The sequence below is a fragment of the Lithobates pipiens genome, unplaced genomic scaffold (assembly GCF_037356315.1).
Source record: "Lithobates pipiens isolate NorthernLeopardFrog02 unplaced genomic scaffold, aLitPip1_a1.2 Scaffold_18, whole genome shotgun sequence".
Lineage (NCBI taxonomy): Eukaryota > Metazoa > Chordata > Amphibia > Anura > Ranidae > Lithobates > Lithobates pipiens.
Window position 1 is genome coordinate 563,161,667 of NW_027507758.1, and position 21,743 is coordinate 563,183,409.

General features: G+C 45.4%; 1 protein-coding gene across 1 annotated transcript in view; it reads right to left on the minus strand.

The window, feature by feature from the left end:
* Nucleotides 1-12,414: 12,414 nt before the first annotated feature.
* Nucleotides 12,415-21,743, minus strand: part of LOC143988996 (uncharacterized) — a 97,070-nt gene continuing 87,741 nt past the window's right edge. Inside the window, exons 5-6 of the mRNA XM_077488981.1 lie at nt 16,229-16,294; nt 12,415-12,824 (exon numbers count right to left, since the gene is read on the minus strand). Of these exons, the coding sequence (XP_077345107.1) occupies nt 16,244-16,294 (51 nt within the window). The 3' untranslated portion in view covers nt 12,415-12,824; nt 16,229-16,243. The remainder of the gene's footprint in view (nt 12,825-16,228; nt 16,295-21,743) is intronic.

A 21,743-nucleotide genomic window follows, 5' to 3' on the forward strand; every position in this document is an offset into this window, starting at 1 on the left:
GCATAGGGCAGTGTGAACTGCCGCCGGGAGGCATGCGATGCGGGAACCCGCCGCGGATTCATGGCGTTCCCGCATCGCTCCAGTGTGAACCCAGCCTAATAAGCGATAGTTTTTCTGATCGCTGTATTAGTGTCACAGGTGACGCTAGTTAGGCAGGTAGGTATTTAGGTTCGCCGCAGCTTTTTATAGCGCCAGGGACCCCCATATACTACCGCATAAAGCCCCCTGATTGCCCCCTAGTTAACCCTTTCACCAGTGATCACCATATAACTGTTACAGGTGACGCTGGTTGGTTAGTTATTTTTTTATAGTTTCAGGGCACCCGCCATTTATTACCTAATAAAGGTTTAACGCCCTGATCACCCGGCGGGTGTCATTTGTGACTGTAATAACTGTTAGGGCAGTTAGGGTTAGCCCCCTTTAGTTCTAAGGTACCCCCCTAACCCCCCCAATAAAGGTTTAACCCCGTGATCACCCCCCGTCGCCAGTGTCACTAAGGCTGGGTTCACATTGCAGCGGTTTATGAGAACGGATGTGATTCGCACCACACTGCAGTGCAAATCACATCCGATCTCTGTGCGATTCGAGTTCAGCCATACAGATAGTATGGCTGAATTCGTGTCGCACCCGCCGCACCCGCCGCAAACTCGCACGGGACCCTTTTTTTGGTCCGCAGCAGAATCGGATCGCATGGGTGTTCACACCATGCGATCCGAGTTTGCAGATCGCACTGCGATATGCGAACTGATCTGGGGGTGTCATTAACATTTCACTGACACTCCCAGCAGTTCGCATAGGGCAGTGTGAACTGCCGCCGGGAGGCATGTGATGCGGGAACCCGCCGCGGATTCGTGGCGTTCCCGCATCGCTCCAGTGTGAACCCAGCCTAATAAGCGATCGTTTTTCTGATCACTGTATTAGTGTCACAGGTGACGCTAGTTAGGCAGGTAGGTATTTAGGTTCGCCGCAGCTTTTTATAGTGCCAGGGACCCCCATATACTACCGCATAAAGCCCCCTGATTGCCCCCTAGTTAACCCTTTCACCAGTGATCACCATATAACTGTTACAGGTGACGCTGGTTGATAAGTTATTTTTTTTATAGTTTCAGGGCACCCGCCATTTATTACCTAGTCTCACTAGTGTACCCCTAAATTTAGGGGTGTCTACTTTCCAAAATGGGGTCATTTGGGGGGGGGGGGTTTGTGCCATCTTGGCATTTTATGGCCTTCAAAACTGTAACGCCCTTAGAAAGCCTGAGGGCGGTGCTTGGTTTTCGGGGCCCCGTACGCGGCTAGGCTCCCAAAAAGTCCCACATATGTGGTATCCCCGTACTCAGGAGAAGCAGCAGAATTTATTTTGGGGTGTCATTTCACATATGCCCATAGCATGTGTGAGCAATATATCATTTAGTGACAACTTTGTGAAAAAAAAATAAAAAAAAATTAAAGTTTGTAATTTTCCCGCAACTTGTGGCAAAATATAAAATATTCCATGGGCTCAAAATGCCTCTCAGCAAATAGCTTGGGGTGTCTACTTTCTAAAATGGGGTAATTTGTGGGGGTTTTGTGCCATCTTGGCATTTTATGGCCTTCAAAACTGTAATAGGTAGTGAGAAGTGAAATCAAAAATTTACGCCCTTAGAAAGCCTGAAGGCGGTGCTTGGTTTTCGGGGCCCCGTACGCGGCTAGGCTCCCAAAAAGTCCCACATATGTGGTATCCCCGTACTCAGGAGAAGCAGCAGAATTTATTTTGGGGTGTCATTTCACATATGCCCATAGCATGTGTGAGCAATATATCATTTAGTGACAACTTTGTGTAAAAAAAAAAAAAAAAAAAAAATTTTTTTGTCATTATTCAAACGCTTGAGCCAAAAAAATAAAATATTCAATGGGCTCAACATGCCACTTATCAATTTCCTTAGGGTGTCTACTTTCCAAAATGGGGTCATTTGGGGGGGGTTTTGTACTGCCCTGCCATTTTAGCACCTCAAGAAATTAGATAGGCAGTCGTAAACTAAAAGCTGCGTAAATTCCAGAAAACGTACCTTAGTTTGTAGATGTGACAACTTTTGCGCAAACCAATAAATATACAATTATTGACTTTTTTTTTACCAAAGACATGTGGCTGAATACATTTTGGCCTAAATGTATGACTAAAATTGAGTTTATTGGATTTTTCTAATAACAAAAAGTAGAAAATATCATTTTTTTTCAAAATTTGCGGTCTTTTTACGTTTATATCGCAAAAAATAAAAATCGCAGAGGCAATCAAATACCATCAAAAGAAAGCTCTATTTGTGGGAAGAAAAGGACGCAGATTTTGTTTGGGTACAACATTGCATGACCGCGCAATTACCAGTTAAAGCAGCGCAGTGCCAAATTGTAAAAAGACCTCTGGTCATTTACCAGCAAAATGGTCCGGTCTGAAGGTGGTTAAAACAATAAATACAAAAAATGTAATTAGTTTAATTCAATATTAATAACATACCCTAGAAAGAATAGCTTCCGGCTATACAGAATCTTACTCAATTGTGATTACTAGCGGATGTCTACTATTTATACAAAAATTAGAGGAACATACAATTGCAGGTTTTGATAAGATAACACCACCGTTTTTCTGTTAGGAAAAATTATTGACAAAATATTTCTGTAGAAACATCTTTTAGCACTGGAAATCTGATACCTGATAACTTAATCCAGTTACATATACATTGTTGGTAAGACTGACCGCATGTCTTGCTTAGAGACTTCTGGTTAAATAGTTTTCTCCCAATGCTAGAGTCACCATTTAAAGTGTTATTAAAGTGGAATTTCAGTCACAATCTAACTAAGTCTTAACCTACTCTCACCTCCATTCTAAACCTATTCTATCTAACCCTGTAAAGAAAAGACCCCTATACTTACCTATTCTGAAGTCACTCCGATCTCCAGAGGCAGCTTCTGTATGCAGGAGACAGGAGGCTCGAAATGCCTGGGAGATGACATGACCCATAGACTTCAGAATAGGTAAATATAGGGAACTTTTCTTTATAGGGTTCAATAGAATAGGCTTAGAATGGGGGTCACCAACACAGGATAGTGCTACGCTGCTGTCCAAAGTTGCCTCCTGTTCTCCTTCATCCAGAGTGGGGGCTCTCTAATATAGGAAGTGTGTTACTGGCCAGATCACCAGGTGAAAACAAAGGGAGAAAGCCTAAAAAAAGAGAACAAATGCAGCTATCACATCTACTGATTGTGAATGAATGTGGTGGGCAGAATGAGGTCTGTTCTAAATGAAACTGTAAGATTGGGCCAGGGCATATGGGAATGCTAGATTAGCAAGGAGAGCAGTCATATGGCCTTTGCCATGGGAAAATCAAAGTTTTCGGGAGGATTTGTTGTGGAACCAATCCACTAATCTGGTGAGGACAGATGCAGTGTGTTATGAGGAGATATTAAGCATTCCTTCCCCTCATCTAGATTTAGGTAAGGATAATAATTTTGTATGGATATGTGGTCAGTTAGATCCCCAAATAAACTTGGTGAAAGTTTGCTGGAGGGATTGGTGAAACTGGAGATGGAAAAGAATTGGGATGATTTAGAAAATGTAGAGAAAGTATGGTAAGAAATCCATTTTAATATATGGATTTTGACAAACAATCAGCAGAGCTTGTGCTCATATGTAGAGATATGTAGAGATGGACGAACACATAGTCCCACCACATGGCCACTGACATAACACATGTATGAAGTGAATCTGGGATCGACAACTACAAGCATTATTTTTTCATCTGTGAAATTTTGACAATTCAGGACTCAGGAGCGCATGAAGGCAATGGAGGAGAGGAAAGGACAGGGTAGGCTATGAAGAGGGTGCAGGAGATGATCACCAGCACCGTGATATAGAGCACTGACACCAGCTACGTGATAGAGTGCACTGACACCAGCACCGTGATATAGAGCACTGACACCAGCACCGTAATAGAGTGCACTGACACCAGCACCGTGATAGAGTGAACTGACACCAGTACCGTGATATATAGCACTGACACCCGCACCGAGATAGAGTGCACTGGCACCAGCCGCATGAGAGGACTGACACCAGCACCGTGATAGAGTGCACTGACACCAGCACCGTGATATAGAGCACTGACACCAGCACTGTGATAGAGTGCACTGACACCAGCACCGTGATATAGAGCACTGACACCAGCACCGTGATATAGAGCGCTGACACCAGCACCGTGATAGAGAGCACTGACACCAGCACCGAGATAGAGAGCACTGACACCAGAACTGTGATAGAGTGCGCTGACACCAGCACCATGAGAGCACTGACACCAGCACCGAGATAAAGAGCACTGACAGCAGCACAGAGATAGAGAGTACTGACAGCAGCACTGATACCAGCAACTCGCTGCTGGGTTCCAAAAATATGCCACCACTCAACCTCTTCAAAGAGGAGGGTACGGGCATATAGTACGGTGTGCTTTTTGTACAAGGAAGTGAGCCAAATGTAGAAAAAAGGTATGTGGGCTTGATTAAATAAATTGTTTATAGAGATATACATGGTCTACTGGTCACATGTGTTGAATTCCTCCGAGATCCATGCCTCATTCATTTTTATAAATGTGAGGTAGTCAACACTGTCGTGAGCTAGGCGAGTGCGCTTATCCGTCACGAACACCGTTTTGCGCTGAACGTCCTTTCGGACAGGACACTGGACGAGGGGCAAGCCAACAGTTCCATTGCAAATTGGGCAAGCTCTGGCCAGAGGTCAAGCCTGCCCACCCAGTAGTCCAGGGGTTCATCACTCCTCAAAGTGTCCACATCGGACGTTAACCCGTTGTAGTCGTACACCTGTCGGTCTAGGCGTTCCCTGATGCTGGATCCGGATGAAACCTGTCGATGGGTCGGCTGAAAGAATGACCTCATATCAGAAGTCACCAACACATTTTAAAACCGCCCTCTTCTTGCAGGCGCTGTTGGATTGGTACCCGCAACTCTTTCTCTGGTAGTGGGAATTCCTCCTCTGCCAGCGCACGCAAAAGCAGAATGCAGCATTTCTCAAAGCAAGGCCTGGAAGTGCTCCATTCTGACAGCCCTCTGTGACGGTGGTAACATTTCCGCCATTTTGTGTTTGTACCGGGGGTCTAAGTACGTTGTCACCCAGTACTGGTCCTTGACCCTTATGATTTTTATACGGGGGTCCCTGTTAAAACACTGGAGCATGAAGGCCCCCATTTGCACTAAACTGGAAGCGGTGTGGTGACCTGGCTCCTGCTCATCATCCAGGATAATGTCATCCTCCTTGTTCTCCTCTCCCCATCCACGCACAACAACAGGGATCCCTGAAAGGTTTAAAGCATGCTCTTCTTGCTCCTCCTCATCCACCCCGACACCATCCTCCTCTGACTCCTCTTCAGACTCCTGTCTTTGACTTGTCTCAGATAGAGTAGCCCCCCCGGGAATTCATCTAGCATTGCGACTTCCCCATCTTCCCGCTCCTGCTCCTCCATGGCTTGATCAATGACATGACGCAATGCACGCTCCATAAAGAAGGCATAAGGTACCATGTCACTGATGGCGCTATGGCTGCGATTGACCAGTTTGGTGATCTCATCAAATGGCCGCAGAAGTTTGCATGAGTCGTGCATGAGCAGCTTCTGGCGCGGTGAAAAAAAAAACAGCTCCAAAGAACCTGTTCTGCCGCAGAGTCCGTACAGGTAGACGTTAACTGCACGTTTCTGCTGGAGCAGCCTATCAAGCATATAGAAGGTTGAGTTCCATCGAGTCGGGCAATTGCAAATAAGACGTCTGACCGGCAGATTGTGTCGCTGCTGAATGTCAGCAAGGCGAGCCACAGCCGTGTAAGATCTTTTGAAATGGGCCGAGATTTTCCTTGCCTGCCGCAAGATGTCCTGGACCCCAGGGTATTTGACAATGAATTGCTGCACGACCAAGTTTAATACGTGTGCCATGCATGGCACGTGCGTAATTTTGCCCTGTTTCAATGCGCTAAGCAGATTGGCATCGTTGTCACACACTACTTTACCAACTGTCAAATTGAGCGGTGTTAGCCACTGATCTGCCTGTGAATGCAAAGCTGAAAGGAGTGCCAGGCCAGTGTGGCTCTTGGCTTCCAGGCACAACAGACGCAGCACAGCATGGCAACGTCTCACCTGGCATGTCGAATAGGTTCTGGGGAGCTTGGGCGGCGCAGCGGAAGAGACGCTAGCAGCGGAAAAGTTGGAGTCAGCCGAGGAGGAGGGGGAGGAGGATGGAGTAGGAGGAGGAGAAGAAGAGGCAGGCCTGCATGCAATCCGTCTGCGGTAAAACCAAATCTACGCGGGTGCCACGAGTTACATGTGAGGAGAAGGAGAAGTAGAAGAAGAGGCTGGACGGTGAGAGCCTGGAGTGTGGCTTTGTGTGTTCCATTGCTCCCACTGGGCTTGGTGATGGCAGCTCATGTGCCTTCTTAAGGTGGTCGTCCCTAGGTGAGTGTTGGGCTTACCGCGACTTATGCGTTGACTGCAAAGATTGCAGATGGCAACACTATTGTCAGCAGCGGACACGTTAAAAAAAAAAAGCACACACTACGGAGCCATGTGCCAGCGTCCTGGGAGCGCCAGATGTGACCGTACATGGTTAATGCCTCGCTCCTGATACATTTGCAGTCTGCTTTGTCCTTCCTGTGCAATGTAAGTTCTTCCTGCTTCTCCTCCCTATCTGCTGGTCCATAGCTCCCTCTGAACTCCCCTCCTCTTCCTCTCTTGTGGGCACCCACGTGGCATCACTAGACACGTCATCATCGACGTCACCTTCCCCACCGCTATAATTAGAGATCTCGGAGTAGGCAGCAACAGCAGGAACCAACCTCCTCTTTGGGCTGATCTGGGTACTGTTGTCAGACTGCTGAGTGGCGGTTGTTGCTACCTCCTCTTCCTGATCCAATGCCAAGAGTGGCTGCACATCGGAAATGTCTTGATATGGATCGGAAAATAATTCCTGTGACTCAAGCGGAAAGTATATGGTGGAGGTGGTGTTGGTGGTAGTGTCTTTGGGGGTGCACATAGCAGAGAGTGAAGAAGAGGGTGCAGATCGAGAGGATGAGGAGAGTGCAGAAGAGTAAGGCTGAGTGAGCCACTCAACCAAGTCTGGTGCGTCCTTTGATGTAATAGCATGCACCTTCTGCAATTTGCCACTTTGGCTCAAGCCTGTTGCTCCTGCCCTACCCCTACCACCCCTGCGGAAGGGCCTGCCTCTTCCTTTGCCTGTCATTTTTTAAATTACCCGGTGACAAAAGTCTCTAGAGAAGTGCAGTATGTATGTGGAAGAAGGTATATAACACCCCGCTTCAATCTGTCGTTTTTGGGGGCCACTGGTCTATCACACCAGTTATAATACTTTTTTTTTATTGCGTTTGTCACTCTTTGTAGTATCGCTGCAGAACCGCTCAGCAGTCACAATGCTGCACAGTGGAAATGCACTATACTATGCTTTCTATATGTGCAAGTATTTTATACGTGTATTACACACCTTTATACTGCACACCAAATAGTACACCTATACCAGTCCTTAAAAGGACCTTTGTGGACCTAGTAGCTAGTGATTTGCAGACTGTCCCTCAGTCCCTACACTGATAAAAGACTGCTGCAGAATAGGGCAGTAATCTGCAGCACAGCCTTGCACCAGCACCCTATATATTGTACACCTATACCAGTCCTTAAAAGGACCTTTGTGGACCTAATAGTAATATCTAGCTAGTGAGTAAACTGACTGTCCCTGCTGCACACAGTGTCCTGTCCCTACACTGACAAAAGACAGCTGCAATCACCAGCACAGCAGTGCACTGAACCCTATATACTGTACTACACCTATACCAGTCCTTAAAAGGACTTTTGTGGACCTAATAGCTAGCGATTTGTGCCACTACAGTCTGTCCCTGCGACACACAGCAACCTCTCCCTACACTGACATAAGACAGAATGTAAAATGATCAGGTCTATTTATAGGGTAGGAAGAATGTCCAATTGTCCATGTGCTGAAATGTCTCAATTGGCTGTCCTGTACCCCATGATGGATGTGTCATCACGGGTCAAAGTTCTTTCACACTATAAACACATATGTCTGCCGGGCGAACAGCGGCAATAGTCTGCCGATCGGGCGAATCGCGAACACACAAAATTTGCCGCGAACCGACTGCCGGGCGAACAGTTCGGCCATCCCTACTCATATGCATGTAGTTCTAAGAGTATCTTTTGGAGGAGGGGAGAGTACTTTAAAGTAAAGAACTGGGATACATCTGGGGGATGCAAACCTTTATCTGAAAAGAAAATATTGATAAAAGGAGGGCTTCCTGTTGCTGCGATAAGTAAATGTATAACAATTCAGATTTGGAATAGATAACACCTAAGTTGCTCAATAGTTCAAAGTGTTTAAACTTGTGGATGATTGAAGGCATTGATATATGATAAATTGTAACAGGAAATAAAAGATCATCAGCAAACAAAGACAGTTTGATGTGCTGAGGGCTGTGTGGATACCAGTAATTGAGAGGTTAAATCAAAACGCGTTTGTTCCATAGTGAGAACATACATTAGTGGGGATAACGGACATAGCTGTCCAGTTAAATTACGGATGTAGAGTCTTGACGATAGAGAGCTATTCACTCTGAACCTTGCAGAGGGTGATGAGTATAATACCATTATTTTAGATATGAGATTAGGGCCTAAGCCTCATTGAAGAGGAGTGGGGGAGAGTAAAATCCAACTGACCCTATTAAAAGCTTTCTCATGCCCCTGTATAAATCCTACTTGATCGATGTGTATGGTTTGTCATAAAAGATGTTGTAGTCTAGCTGTTATCATTTTGGCATGTATATTAAGATCCACCCTATTAAAAAAAAGATTGTGAGGTAGTCTGAACATAGAGTATGGTCCTTGTCCGGCTTTGGGATTAGGGAGATGTGGACTTATAATGATTGAGTTGGGTATAAGGTTTTGTAAAATATAGGTGTCTATGGATATACACCAAATAGTGGAAAGGATTTCCTCTTCTTTAAAAGAGAAATCAAGAACCTTTTGTAGGGAGGATTTAATTGGGAAATTGCTATCCTTCTTTTTTCTGATGTCTAGCGGCCATAACCCATACAGGGCGGCCTTGACTTATTGGGCTTACCGGTTACCTCTGTTTGGCTTGTTTTTCCATGTCTAGGGGTTCCCAGGGTTGATACCCAACAACTTGAACACTGACACAAATAAAGTCCCTTTGAAAGGTTTTATTTTGCTGTAATAACATCCAGTAACACAGTCTCTCATGGGAACAGAGGGCACAGGTGAAGAACTCAGGCACCTTGAACTACAAGTCTAGCAAAGTCTCTAATTCCACCCAGAGAGTAGCCACTCGCAGCTGGTACTTCAAGGCTGAACAGATCCCTAGATAGAGATCATGGCAGTCAGCACGTTGACTCAAAACTTGAAGCAATCCTATGAACGTGTAGTAACCAGGCACTTCTCAGGATGCCACTTGCCGGCCCTCCTCCGAAGAGTCCTCCCCCAGTCACTTCCACGAGCTGTGGTGCCTCTCCAAGCTGAGAGCACACCCGAACACCTTGAATCCTCCCTCAGTTACTGCACCTTGGACCAGCAGGTTTCCAAGTCTCTGGAACAGATGGATCCCTACCCCAGACCAGGCAGGTCTATTAGGGGCCTCTAACAGGAACATGGTGCGGGATGTCGAACACCCTGTGACCAGGACCCCTCACGGGACTACCCCGGTCCTGGAACCAGAACAGACCACACGGGCCTTACGAACTCCTCTCCCTGAAACACGTGACCCACACATCTTAAGTACCCCTTCCCAGACTCCCCAGCGGGGCCCAGCACTACCACTAATTGGTTCAAAGAAGGTTGATACTCAAAACGTCCAACCAGGCCTGGTTCTGGCCTGTCATGTGCACCTCACTGTTCACATGACCAGGCAGAACTTCCAACACAGCCCGGCCAGACTGATGTCAAGGCCAACCTACGTAATTAACCCTCAGATCCCCTACTGTTCTGAAGGAAAAAACGAATTTACATGCGTATGACATTTTGTCCAAAATGTCATCCGCTACACATGGTTTGAATCAGTAGGAGCAGAGAGGGAGGAGAAGTCATCCCTGAATGTTTGGAGGATGTGATTGGAAGTGGTTTAAGATCTCTTCTAGGTATATGTGGAGCATGTGTATGGGAGCAATGTGATATTAGCACAGCTGAAGTCATTGGATCCCAGGTGTTTAGCTTTGGGCATCCTCTTTACTGCAGAAAAATGGACATGAGCTATAATGTCCTGAGGTCTGGCCGGATTAGAGCTCCTAGGGCCCAGGATTCTCTGCACCCAGTCTCGAGGCCCACATTATCTGAGGTTCCCAGGATTTTAGCAAATAGACCTTTCATGGTCAGGAGCAGATCTAAGTCCCTGGTTGCCTTTGAGCTCATCGTGGTGTAAAAACTAGCATGAATATACTTTTCCTGTTCAGTGAGCTGCAATTGCTGGGACCATAAGGTGGCAAAGGGATATGTAGAATTGCCCTAGGTCTGCTGTTTTCTGATAGATGGAGTGGAGCTCTGATCATAGAGATTTTATCCTCCAGCCACTGGACAAAATGTTTCTGACCACATGGGTAGCGCTTTACAGTATTGTGATCTTTTCCGTCTCATGCACTGCCAAATTCCATGGAGGAATGAAATCTGGGTGAGGAAGAAAAAGCTGCTGATTCCAACGATGGGCAAACAATTATGGTGGGTAACACTGCCAGTAATAGACAAGTAGGAGCCTCATCTAAAGGTTGTTGAGCCTCAACTAAGTTGGATGTGTCTGGTGTGCAGGGTGCTTGTTCTCCAGCTCCAAAATACTCTGGATTACCCTGAGTTGGAGTTACTACTGGCATATATGGAGGGTGACAAGAGGTGCTTGTTCCTTGACAAGAGGTGCTTGTTGCTGTATGGCCCAATGGGAGCTGTGTGATCAAGATAAGGTAAATTAAATTAAAGACTTTCTCCGGGTTAGAGCAGGAGCTCAGTGATCACGCAGCCTTCTCCGCTAAGCACCAGCCACGTCCCCTGTAAACTTAGGATTTTAAACCACATAAATTTTGATGTGACTTTCACATTTTTAAAACTTGCTTTTTCTTATTTTGTTGTTGTATTACATATGGGGATTTGTAGTAGATTTGTAGAAGTCACTAGATATAACTCTGTATTTGTCCCAGCCACATTGAATCTTTTTCTTAACAACTGCTAAGAAAAGAGATCAGCCACAAAAGGAGAGCATTATTTTAAGTGTGTTGGTCGACTTAGGCTCGGTTCAAACTACTGTGCAGCGATTTTTATCCAATTATCAAGGCAACTTTTTAGTACAAATTTAATGCGACTTTGTGGCATTTTGGATGTGGGTTGCATAGTCTGTGGGGCCAAATTGCACTGTAAATCTCACCATAGTGGGGCAAGAACCTTTTCCAATATTGTGCTGTACAAAGTTGCATTGATCAGATCAGACAATATTGAAAATAATGTGATTTCCTGTAAAAAAAGAAAAGAAAAATTATGCTAACACAACCAAATGCCCCCAAAAATGCAAATATTAATGTCCATAACTTGTGCATACTAATTTCACCTGGTGTGGGGATTATTATGCACAAATTATAGACATTAATATTTCTTATTTTTTTCAAATCTTTTATTTATTTCAAGAAACACATAACACACGTCTTCTAACAACAATTCAAATATATCAAGTTAACATTGTTCATCTCGATCTTAACCTTTCGAGATATAATAATATATACTACATAATAACCATATCTACCCCTCTTAACGGACATCTAGGCTTCCTGCATTATCTCTCTATATCTCAGTATCTGTTCCGTTATATTATAACCCATTACCAACAGTGTTCCTGTGCCTCAGATTTTCACAAACGTAAAAAAATAAAAAAATAAAAAAACACAACACAAAATAAATAAATAATAATTTTATAAAGAAAGAAACACCCCGTATAATTTAAATCAGGGAAAATAAGAAAATATAAAGGAGATGGAGGTAGTGAATGCACTCCCCTCTAGCTGTTACTCAATCCAAAAAGATTTGTTTATATCTCCAGCTTTCTTCTAATTGACCCCATAATTTAACGTTCATTTAGTCTACCATATCGCTTTCAAATAAGGCCCGTCCCTCGTCCCTATATATTAATTCTTTCATTTTCTTAATTTCCTCTACCTTTTTGAACCACATACCTATAGATGGTGCTTTTGTAGATTTCCAAATAAGGGAATGCATGCCTTTGTGAAGAATGGAGATGGCGAAGAACTGACTTTTTATAAGTTTTATTAGGAATATTAAATGCATGGAGCAGGAAAAAAGCGGGGTCGTTAGGGATTCTACTCTCCGTGAATTTTTGAGTTATTTGTTGAATCTTCTTCCAATAATCTTCTAGTTTTGGGCATAGCCCAAAGACATGGAGAATTGTTCCCCTATCTTCCTGGCACCTCCAGCATCGATCAGAAGAGGGGTATATTATTTTCAATTTTACCAGGACATTAATATTTCTATTTTTATGGACGTTTGGTTGTCTTAGCACCATTCCCCATTATTCATATTTAATTTTGTAAAGCACTAAGCAAACTACTGGCACTATATAAATCCTGTATTATAATAATAATAATAAAAATGTATAATAAGCTGACCTCTTCAATATCTATGTCATAAATATCAGTGACTGTACTTTCCCTATAGGTCATATCACAAAGAGTATCTTCGGTTATGTCTTGAGTCATCAGAAAGTGTAGAAAATAACTGTCACACCTGCAGAAAACAAGAACATTCTATTTCCAATTTTTTTAAGATAAGGTGATGGATTGCAAGATTACATTTCAAATGTAATGTTATAAAGCACTTTTCACATGTAGTACTGTACTACACATTTGTTTAATGCAACAACTAGTGTAAATAAATCATTTTGATTTGATATAAGCCTCTTGTATGGCAGCACTTGGACAAAATAACATTTCCTTCATAAATTTATGCGGATCAAGCACTTGCGGTAAATTACATTACTTATCAGCAATATGCAACATGCAACACATCTATGCACAGCCTAAAAGTGACCAATCCACTGATTCCCTTAAAATAGGACATTTTAATAATGAAAATGTGTATTTCCCTTACCTATTTAAATTTTTTTTTTTTTTTATGAAGATAGTTTTTGGAAACTGGAAAATTGTATACTTACCTTTCCGTAATTTTCCTTTCCTGTCGCATCTTCATGGCAGCATACACTCTGGGTTGTGACTCTGCCTGCACAACCTGATAGGACCACATAACTATAAGATGACGATACGGCCCCCGCCCCAGCATTCTCTGTATATATAAATCACCTCAAACGGGTGGGACATTGTATGCTGCCGTGGAGATACAATTTTCTAGTTTCCTGTCGCATCATGGCAGCATACACTCTGGGGAGTAACTCGCAGACTGGGTGGGAGTGCAAGAAAATAAATGTATTAACAAGGAACATACAGTTCTGAAAAGTGGTGCGTGCAAAATTATTCGGCCCCTTTACTTTCAGTGCAGCAAACTCACTCCAGAAGTTCAGCGAGGATCTCTGAATGATCCAATGTTGTCCTAAATGACTGATGGTGATAAATAGAATCCACCTGTGTGTAATCAAGTCTCTGTATAAATGCACCTGCTCTGTGATAGTCTCAGGGTTCTGTTGAAAGCCCAGAGAGCATCATGAAGACAAAGGAGCACACCAGGCAGGTCCGTAATACTGTTGTGGAGAAGTTTAAAGCTGGATTTGGATACAAAAAGATTTCCCAAGCTTTAAACATCCCAAGGAGCACTGTGCAAGCGATCATTTTGAAATGGAAGGAGTATCAGACCACTGCAAATCTACCAAGACCTGGCCGTCCCTCTAAGCTCAGACAAGGAGAAGACTGATCAGAGATGCAGCCAAGAGGCCCATGATCACTCTGGATGAACTGCAGAGAACTACAGCTGAGGTGGGAGAGTCTGTCCATAGGGCAACAATCAGTCGTACACTGCACAAATCTAGCCTTTATGGAAGAGTGGCAAGAAGAAAGCCATTTCTCAAAGATATCCATAAAAAGTCTTGTCTAAAGTTTGCCACAAGCCACCTGGGAGACACAACAAACATGTGGAAGAAGGTGCTCTGGTCAGATGAAACCAAAATCGAACTTTTTGCCCACAATGCAAAACGATATGTTTGGCGTAAAAGCAACACAGCTCATCATCCTCAACACACCATCCCCACTGTCAAACATGGTGGTGGCAGCATCATGGTTTGGGCCTGCTTTTCTTCAGCAGGGACAGGGAAGATGGTTAAAATTGAGGGGAAGATGGATGCAGCCAAATACAGGACCATTCTGGATGAAAACCTGTTGGAGTCTGCAAAAGACCTGAAACTGGGACGGAGATTTATCTTCCAACAAGACAATGATCCCAAACATACAGCAAAATCTACAAAGGAATGGTTCACAAATAAACGTATCCAGGTGTTAGAATGGCCAAGTCAAAGTCCAGACCTGAATCCAATCGAGAATCTGTGGAAAGAGCTGAAAACTGCTGTTCACAAACGCTCTCCATCCAACCTCACTGAGCTTGAGCTGTTTTGCAAGGAAGAATGGGCAAGAATTTCAGTCTCTCGATGTGCAAAACTGATAGAGACATACCCCAAGCGACTTGCAGCTGTAATCGCAGCAAAAGGTGGCTCTACAAAGTATTAACGCAAGGTGGCCATATAATTTTGCACGCCCCACTTTTCATTTTTTTATTAGTTAAAAAAGTTTCAAAAATCCAATAGATTTCGTTCCACTTCACAATTGTGTCCCACTTGTTGGTGATTCTTCACAAAAAATAAAAATTTTATATCTTTATGTTTGAAGCCTGAAATGTGGCAAAAGGTTGAAAAGTTCAAGGGTGCCGAATACTTTCGCAAGGCACTGTATATCTGTGTAGTGTATACATCTATATACACCCACCTTCTTCCTTCCTGTAAAAAGAGAGTCTCTATATACAGGAATGAAGAAGGTGGGTGTATATAGCTGTATACACTACACGACAGATGTACTCACTGACACCCTACTGCTTCAGAGCCAGTCCAGCCACACATCACTCATCGGCCCTGGCCTAGGCCCAGTCAGCAGTGTGCACTGTCTGAGTGGAGACTTGAGAATGACTGACAGTGAGAGGTGAGCAGGGAAGTGTGTGTGGAGTGGAGGGGTGGATTACGGCTGTCAGAGTCAGACAGTGTGAGTCAGGAGAGAGAGACCGAGTCCCACAGCACACTTAAATTAGCCTTACCTTGCCCAGAATCATGCCACTCAGCTGAGCTCAGGCCTTCCTAAGCCAACGCGCATTGGAAGCTCGCACAGTCAGTCAGACTTGGACAGTCCAAAGCACAGTGAGGCGGGAAACAGGAAGTGAAAACGCGGTGCCGCAAAAAGCACCACCCAACGTCCTCTAGTCCCCGCCAATAAAAATAAAGCATAGGAGGCTGAAAACAAATCATTGGAAAGTGGGAGTGTTTGTGAGTGCATCGCTTGTGCCTCAAACACTACCTAAGCACAGGCAAATCAGCTTCCCAGCTTGCAATCAGCTGATTGCAAGCCGGGAAGCTTCCCATAGACTGCTGTGTATCCGGTACCTGGACACTCTTAAAGTGACTACTTTTTTTGTGAATAGCTTGGGGGGGGGGGGGGGCGCTCATGTGCCCCCTATGTTGACAATACTAAGTAACAGACTGCATTCAATCTAAGCAAAGCATTTTGAAATATAGGTACATAGTCAAAAAGGTACATAGATTTATTTGTTTCTGCTCCCACAACCTTTTTTTTTAAAATTTATGTTTATTGAAGATTTTTAAACATACATATAACATACAAACGTACACAAAGGTCCCCAAAACAAAACCCCAAACCTCCACCCCCCACCCAACAAACTCCTCCTTGTGCAGCCCTCCGCTCAACTTCTTAGCTCATTTTATGAACACCAACCGTATCTCCCATACAACAAAAATGACTCATACCGTTACTGATGATTTAAATACCCGAGATGGGGATGTAGACCAACCTAAATATAGCAGCACCCGCCCTGCCCCTCCCCCACCTCTCAACTGCTCCCACAACCTTAAACAATAAGGTGATAGGTGAATATCAGTCAAACTTGTAAATAATCAATATATTTACCTTTCAGCTCTGGAGTCAGTGAGTGTCCATACTTATCCAGCAGAATCTGATCCACCAGACCTTCACCTATAGAAAAAAGTAATAACATAAATCAACCTGAAACTGATCTTTCACATGCACAAAGCCACATATTATTCCTTTCGCTGCCACAGTTTTTTGGACATATAATAAAATATAACAAAAACCTCTGAAGTTTCATCTGCTCATTTTTTTTTTTTTTTTCTCCTTAACAAACTGTGAATAGCCAGTTGTCAAGGAGCAGGGGGGCTCTGCATCCTTAATAACCAATGAGTCATCAGCTGTCAGCGGGTTTGTAAATTAAAAAAAAAAGGCGTGAAGGACAGGATTTTTCATTTCTTTGTCTGCATTTACAGTACTACCGCTTTAAGCAATTGGATAAACAATTTTTTTCGTATTAGGACATATAATCACAATTTGACCATTATAAGCACCAATGTCAGTAGAACTAAAAACCCAAATAAGTGTAGCTCTTGCCAAACAAAAATATATGATATTCAAATTCTGATATATTCTGATATTCAAATGAGTGCTGTTATGAGGTTAAGATAGAAGATAAAAAAGTAAATGAAATAATCCCACACCTCTTCCTTTGTGGTAAAACACACAAGGCGATCCTCACATAAAGTAAATGTACCCAACAATATGAACTCCACTCCACCACTGTATCATACATATAGGCTTAACAGAGAGCCATGACCCCTATTATAGCCATCTTCAAAAATGGCTTCCACCACGTATCCCTTCAAAGAGAAGCTCCAGGCTACTTCAGAAAAAAAATTCAAAGTCAGCAGCTACAAATACTGTAGCTGCTGACTTTTATTATTAGGGCGCCCTCGCTGATTTTTTAATCGGCTATCGGGTGCTGCCGCCACCATCTCCACTAAGGAAAACCAGCAGTGAAGCCTTGCGGGTTCACAGCCAATACCCTACTGTGCATGCGTGAAGCGTGCTGTGCTCTGTGAGTGGGCCAGCTGCGGTGTAAAGAGGAAGGGGATCGAACTTCCATCTCAGTTCACTGCAGCACACTGAGCTGGAATTGGGAGCAGGTATCTGTCAAAACCAGGTACCCCCTCCCTCCCAAAAGATGCCAGATTTGGCAGCGGGGGGGTGGGAGGCTGACAAGTGAAGCTTGCCCTTTTGGGTGGAGCTTCACTTTAAAGCCCTGCCAAGATTCATTATAACTTAACTATCACTCAACAGCCACTTCCCGTATGTGACATTTTATATGGGTTGTTGGCTGCAGATTGCTAGTGCTAGTTGTCCTGAAAGTGAGAATAATCCCCAGAAAGACTCTGCCGCTCTTCTACAACATAACGCAGCTTCTTTGATCTGACACTGACCTGTCCATGTCATGGCAGTTAATTCATTTTGAGTGTTCTACCACACAACACACAAGAAACCACAGCTGTCCCTTTTTTGGGAATGAATTGCACACATATGCATTAACATGTGCATTTCTGTATGCCCTTGTACACACGATCGGACATTCCGACGGAAAATGTCCGATCGGACCGCGTTGTCGGATAACCCGACCGTGTGTGGGCTTCATCTGACTTTTTCCATCAGAATGTCCGACCAACAAAGTTTGAGAGCTGGATATAAAAATTTTCCGACAACATGATCCAATCAGACTTTGTCCGATCGTTTGTAGAGAGTTCCAATCGGACAAAGTGCCACGCATGCTCAGATAAATTCCTAGACCAAAGCTATTGGCTACTAGCCTGAACGTAGTCCCGTCATAACTAAATAACGTCATCACGTTACGAACGACCGGATTTTCTGACAACTTTGACCATGTGTATGCAACACCAGTTTCGGACAATATCCGTCAGAAAAAATCCGACTGATTTTGTTGTCGGAATGTCTGACCGTTTGTACAAGGGCTTTGAGTTACGACACCAAAAATGAACTAGGCAGGGAGGGTAGAGAGGGTGGCTTTTCACAGGTGGGATAATTCTGCTAATGGCACTTATTGAACTTCCCCCAATATTCCCCATCTTTTACTGTCAAGCTAAATACCAGGAGGGTGCATGTGATGGACCTAAACTCTTTCAGGCCCTGTCTGTCTGAAGAGGCCCATCTGAAATGTATACTAGATTTGCCCTCCTGGGGAAGCTTGTAAAAAAAGCAATTTAAAACGGCTCCTGTGGATTATGGACCAGGATGGAAGTCCCAGGTAAAACTGGTAGATTCTCCTGAAGATACTAGTGATGATTGCTAAGAGAATACTTACACTGGAGTGTTATCATTGAAAAGGAAAGGGCTTCCTTATATATCTGAATGTACAGTGCCAGAGTTCTACCTTAAAGTGGTGTTGCCACCAAAAATATAACCTAACTCGTATGTGCATCAAATGGTCTTAATAAAATTAATTGGATAATAAAAAATTTTTTACTTACCTATTTCTTGCGGTTGCTAGGTGGTCCCACGAAATCTGCCTCTTCCATTGCCCGGGCTAAAAACGTCACTTCCCTCGGCAGCCCAGCTCGCTGAGGCTCCTTGGAGAAGTATGACACCATTTCCCAGGATGCCTTGGGCATCACCGAGGGCTACAATCGCATTATTTCGAGACCGGAAGTGACGCGATTGCATGTGTAATTTGGCGCCATATTCGATTTGGGAATCCCTTTGTTAGCAGAGGCTGAGTGATCTGGATAGGTGAAGGACGTGCGTCGAGGGGCTCCACCGACTATCTCCACTTATCTATCCAACTACCGACTATCGATTCTGCAGCAGCAATCTTACAACTACAAAAGGTAAGTAATAAATCTTTTTAATTCTGGTGTATTCATTTTTTTAATCTTTTATTTATTTATTTATTTATTTTTTGGTATTTTTTTTTTTTTCAGTCTCCATATTATTTAATTAATTTAATTGCATCACATTTACTTGCCTTTGTATTATAAAAAAAAAGATTCAATTCCCTGTTACTGTTTGAATGTTAAGAAATTATTTTTTATTTTTTTCATTTATTTATTTATTTATTTTATAATATTTTTTTTATTTTTTTTTTTATTTTTTTTTATATTTCAGAATTAATTTTCTTAGTAGTCTCTTCTGTGACTGTCGAATTTTTTGAGAAAAAAAAAGAAATTTCGTCAATTGAACGGTATTTATTTACTAATTTATTTATACATTTATTTATTTTTTCTATCCTGCCCACTGCCATTTACCAGCCTGCCTACTCCCAGCCGCCAGCCTGCCTACTCCCACCCACCATCCTGCCTACTCCCACCCGCCAGCCTGCCCACTCCCCACCCACCATCCTTCCCTCAAACCACCCACCAGCCTGCCTACTCCCACCCACCATCCTGCATACTCGCTCCCACCCACCGGCCTAACCCACAACCCACCTGCCTACTCCCACCCACCATCCTGCATACTCACACCCACCCACCCGCCTTCCCACTCCCACCCACCATCCTGCCCACAAACCACCCACCAGCCTGCCTACTCCCACCCACCATCCTGCAGAATTGCTCCCACCCACCGGCCTAACACACAACCCACCTGCCTACTCCCACCCACCAGCCTGCCTACTCACACCCACCATCCTGCATACTCGCTCCCACCCACCGGCCTAACACACAACCCACCTGCCTACTCCCACCCACCATCCTGCATACTCGCACCCACCCGCCTGCCCACGCCCACCCACCAGCCTGCCCACTCCCACCCACCAGCCTGTCCACTCCCACCCACCAGCCTGCCTACTCGCACCCACCCACCAGCCTGCCCACTCCCACCCACCAGCCTTCCCACAACCAGCCTGCCCACTCCCACCCACCAGCCTGCCCATAAACCACCCACCAGTCTGCCTACTCCCACCCACCATCCTGCATACTCGCTCCCACCCACCGGCCTAACCCACAACCCACCTGCCTACTCCCACCCACCATCCTGCATACTCACACCCACCCACCCGCCTGCCCACTCCCACCCACCATCCTGCCCACAAACCACCCACCAGCCTGCCTACTCCCACCCACCATCCTGCAGAATTGCTCCCACCCACCGGCCTAACACACAACCCACCTGCCTACTCCCACCCACCAGCCTGCCTACTCACACCCACCATCCTGCATACTCGCTCCCACCCACCGGCCTAACCCACAACCCACCTGCCTACTCCCACCCACCATCCTGCATACTCGCACCCACCCGCCTGCCCACTCCCACCCACCATCCTGCCCACAAACCACCCACCAGCCTGCCTACTCCCACCCACCATCCTGCAGAATTGCTCCCACCCACCGGCCTAACACACAACCATCCTGCCTACTCCCACCCACCGTCCTGCCTACTCCCACCCACCAGCCTGCCTACTCCCACCCACCAGCCTGCCTACTCGCTCCCACCCACCGGCCTAACCCACAACCCACCTGCCTACTCACACCCACCATCCAGCATACTTGCACCCACCCGCCTGCCCACTCCCACCCACCAGCCTTCCCACAACCAGCCTGCCCACTCCCACCCACCAGCCTGCCCACAAACCACCCACCATCCTGCATACTCGCACCCATCCTATCTCTCTCACTCCCACCCACCATCCTGCATACTCGCACCCACCCGCCTGCCCACTCCCACCCACCAGCCTTCCCACAACCAGCCTGTCCACTCCCACCCACCAGCCTGTCCACTCCCACCCACCAGCCTGCCCACTCCCACCCACCAGCCTGCCCACAAACCACCCACCATCCTGCATACTCGCACCCATCCTATCTCTCTCACTCCCACCCAGCATCTCTCTCACTCCCACCCAGCATCTCTCTTTCACTCCCACCCAGCATCTCTCTTTCACTCCCACCCAGCATCTCTCTTTCACTCCCACCCAGCATCTCTCTTTCACTCCCACCCAGCATCTCTCTTTCACTCCCACCCAGCATCTCTCTCTCACTGTCACCCAGCATCTCTCTCACTCCCACCCAGCATCTTTCTCACTCCCACCCAGCATCTCTCTCACTCCCACCCAGCATCTCTCTTACACCCACCCAACAACCCACCCAGCATCTCTCTCACTCCCACCCAGCATCTCTCTCACTCCCACCCAGCATCTCTCTCTCACTGTCACCCAGCATCTCTCTCACTCCCACCCAGCATCTTTCTCACTCCCACCCAGCATCTCTCTCACTCCCACCCAGCATCTCTCTTACACCCACCCAACAACCCACCCAGCATCTCTCTCACTCCCACCCAGCATCTCTCTCACTCCCACCCAGCATCTCTCTCACTCCCACCCAGCGTTCTCTCTTTCACTCCCACCCAGCATCTCTCTTTCACTCCCACCCAGCATCTCTCTTTCACTCCCACCCAGCATCTCTCTCTCACTGTCACCCAGCATCTTTCTCACTCCCACCCAGCATCTTTCTCACTCCCACCCAGCATCTCTCTCACTCCCACCCAGCATCTCTCTCACTCCCACCCAGCATCTCTCTCACTCCCACCCAACAACCCACCCAGCATCTTTCTCACTCCCACCCAGCAACTCTCT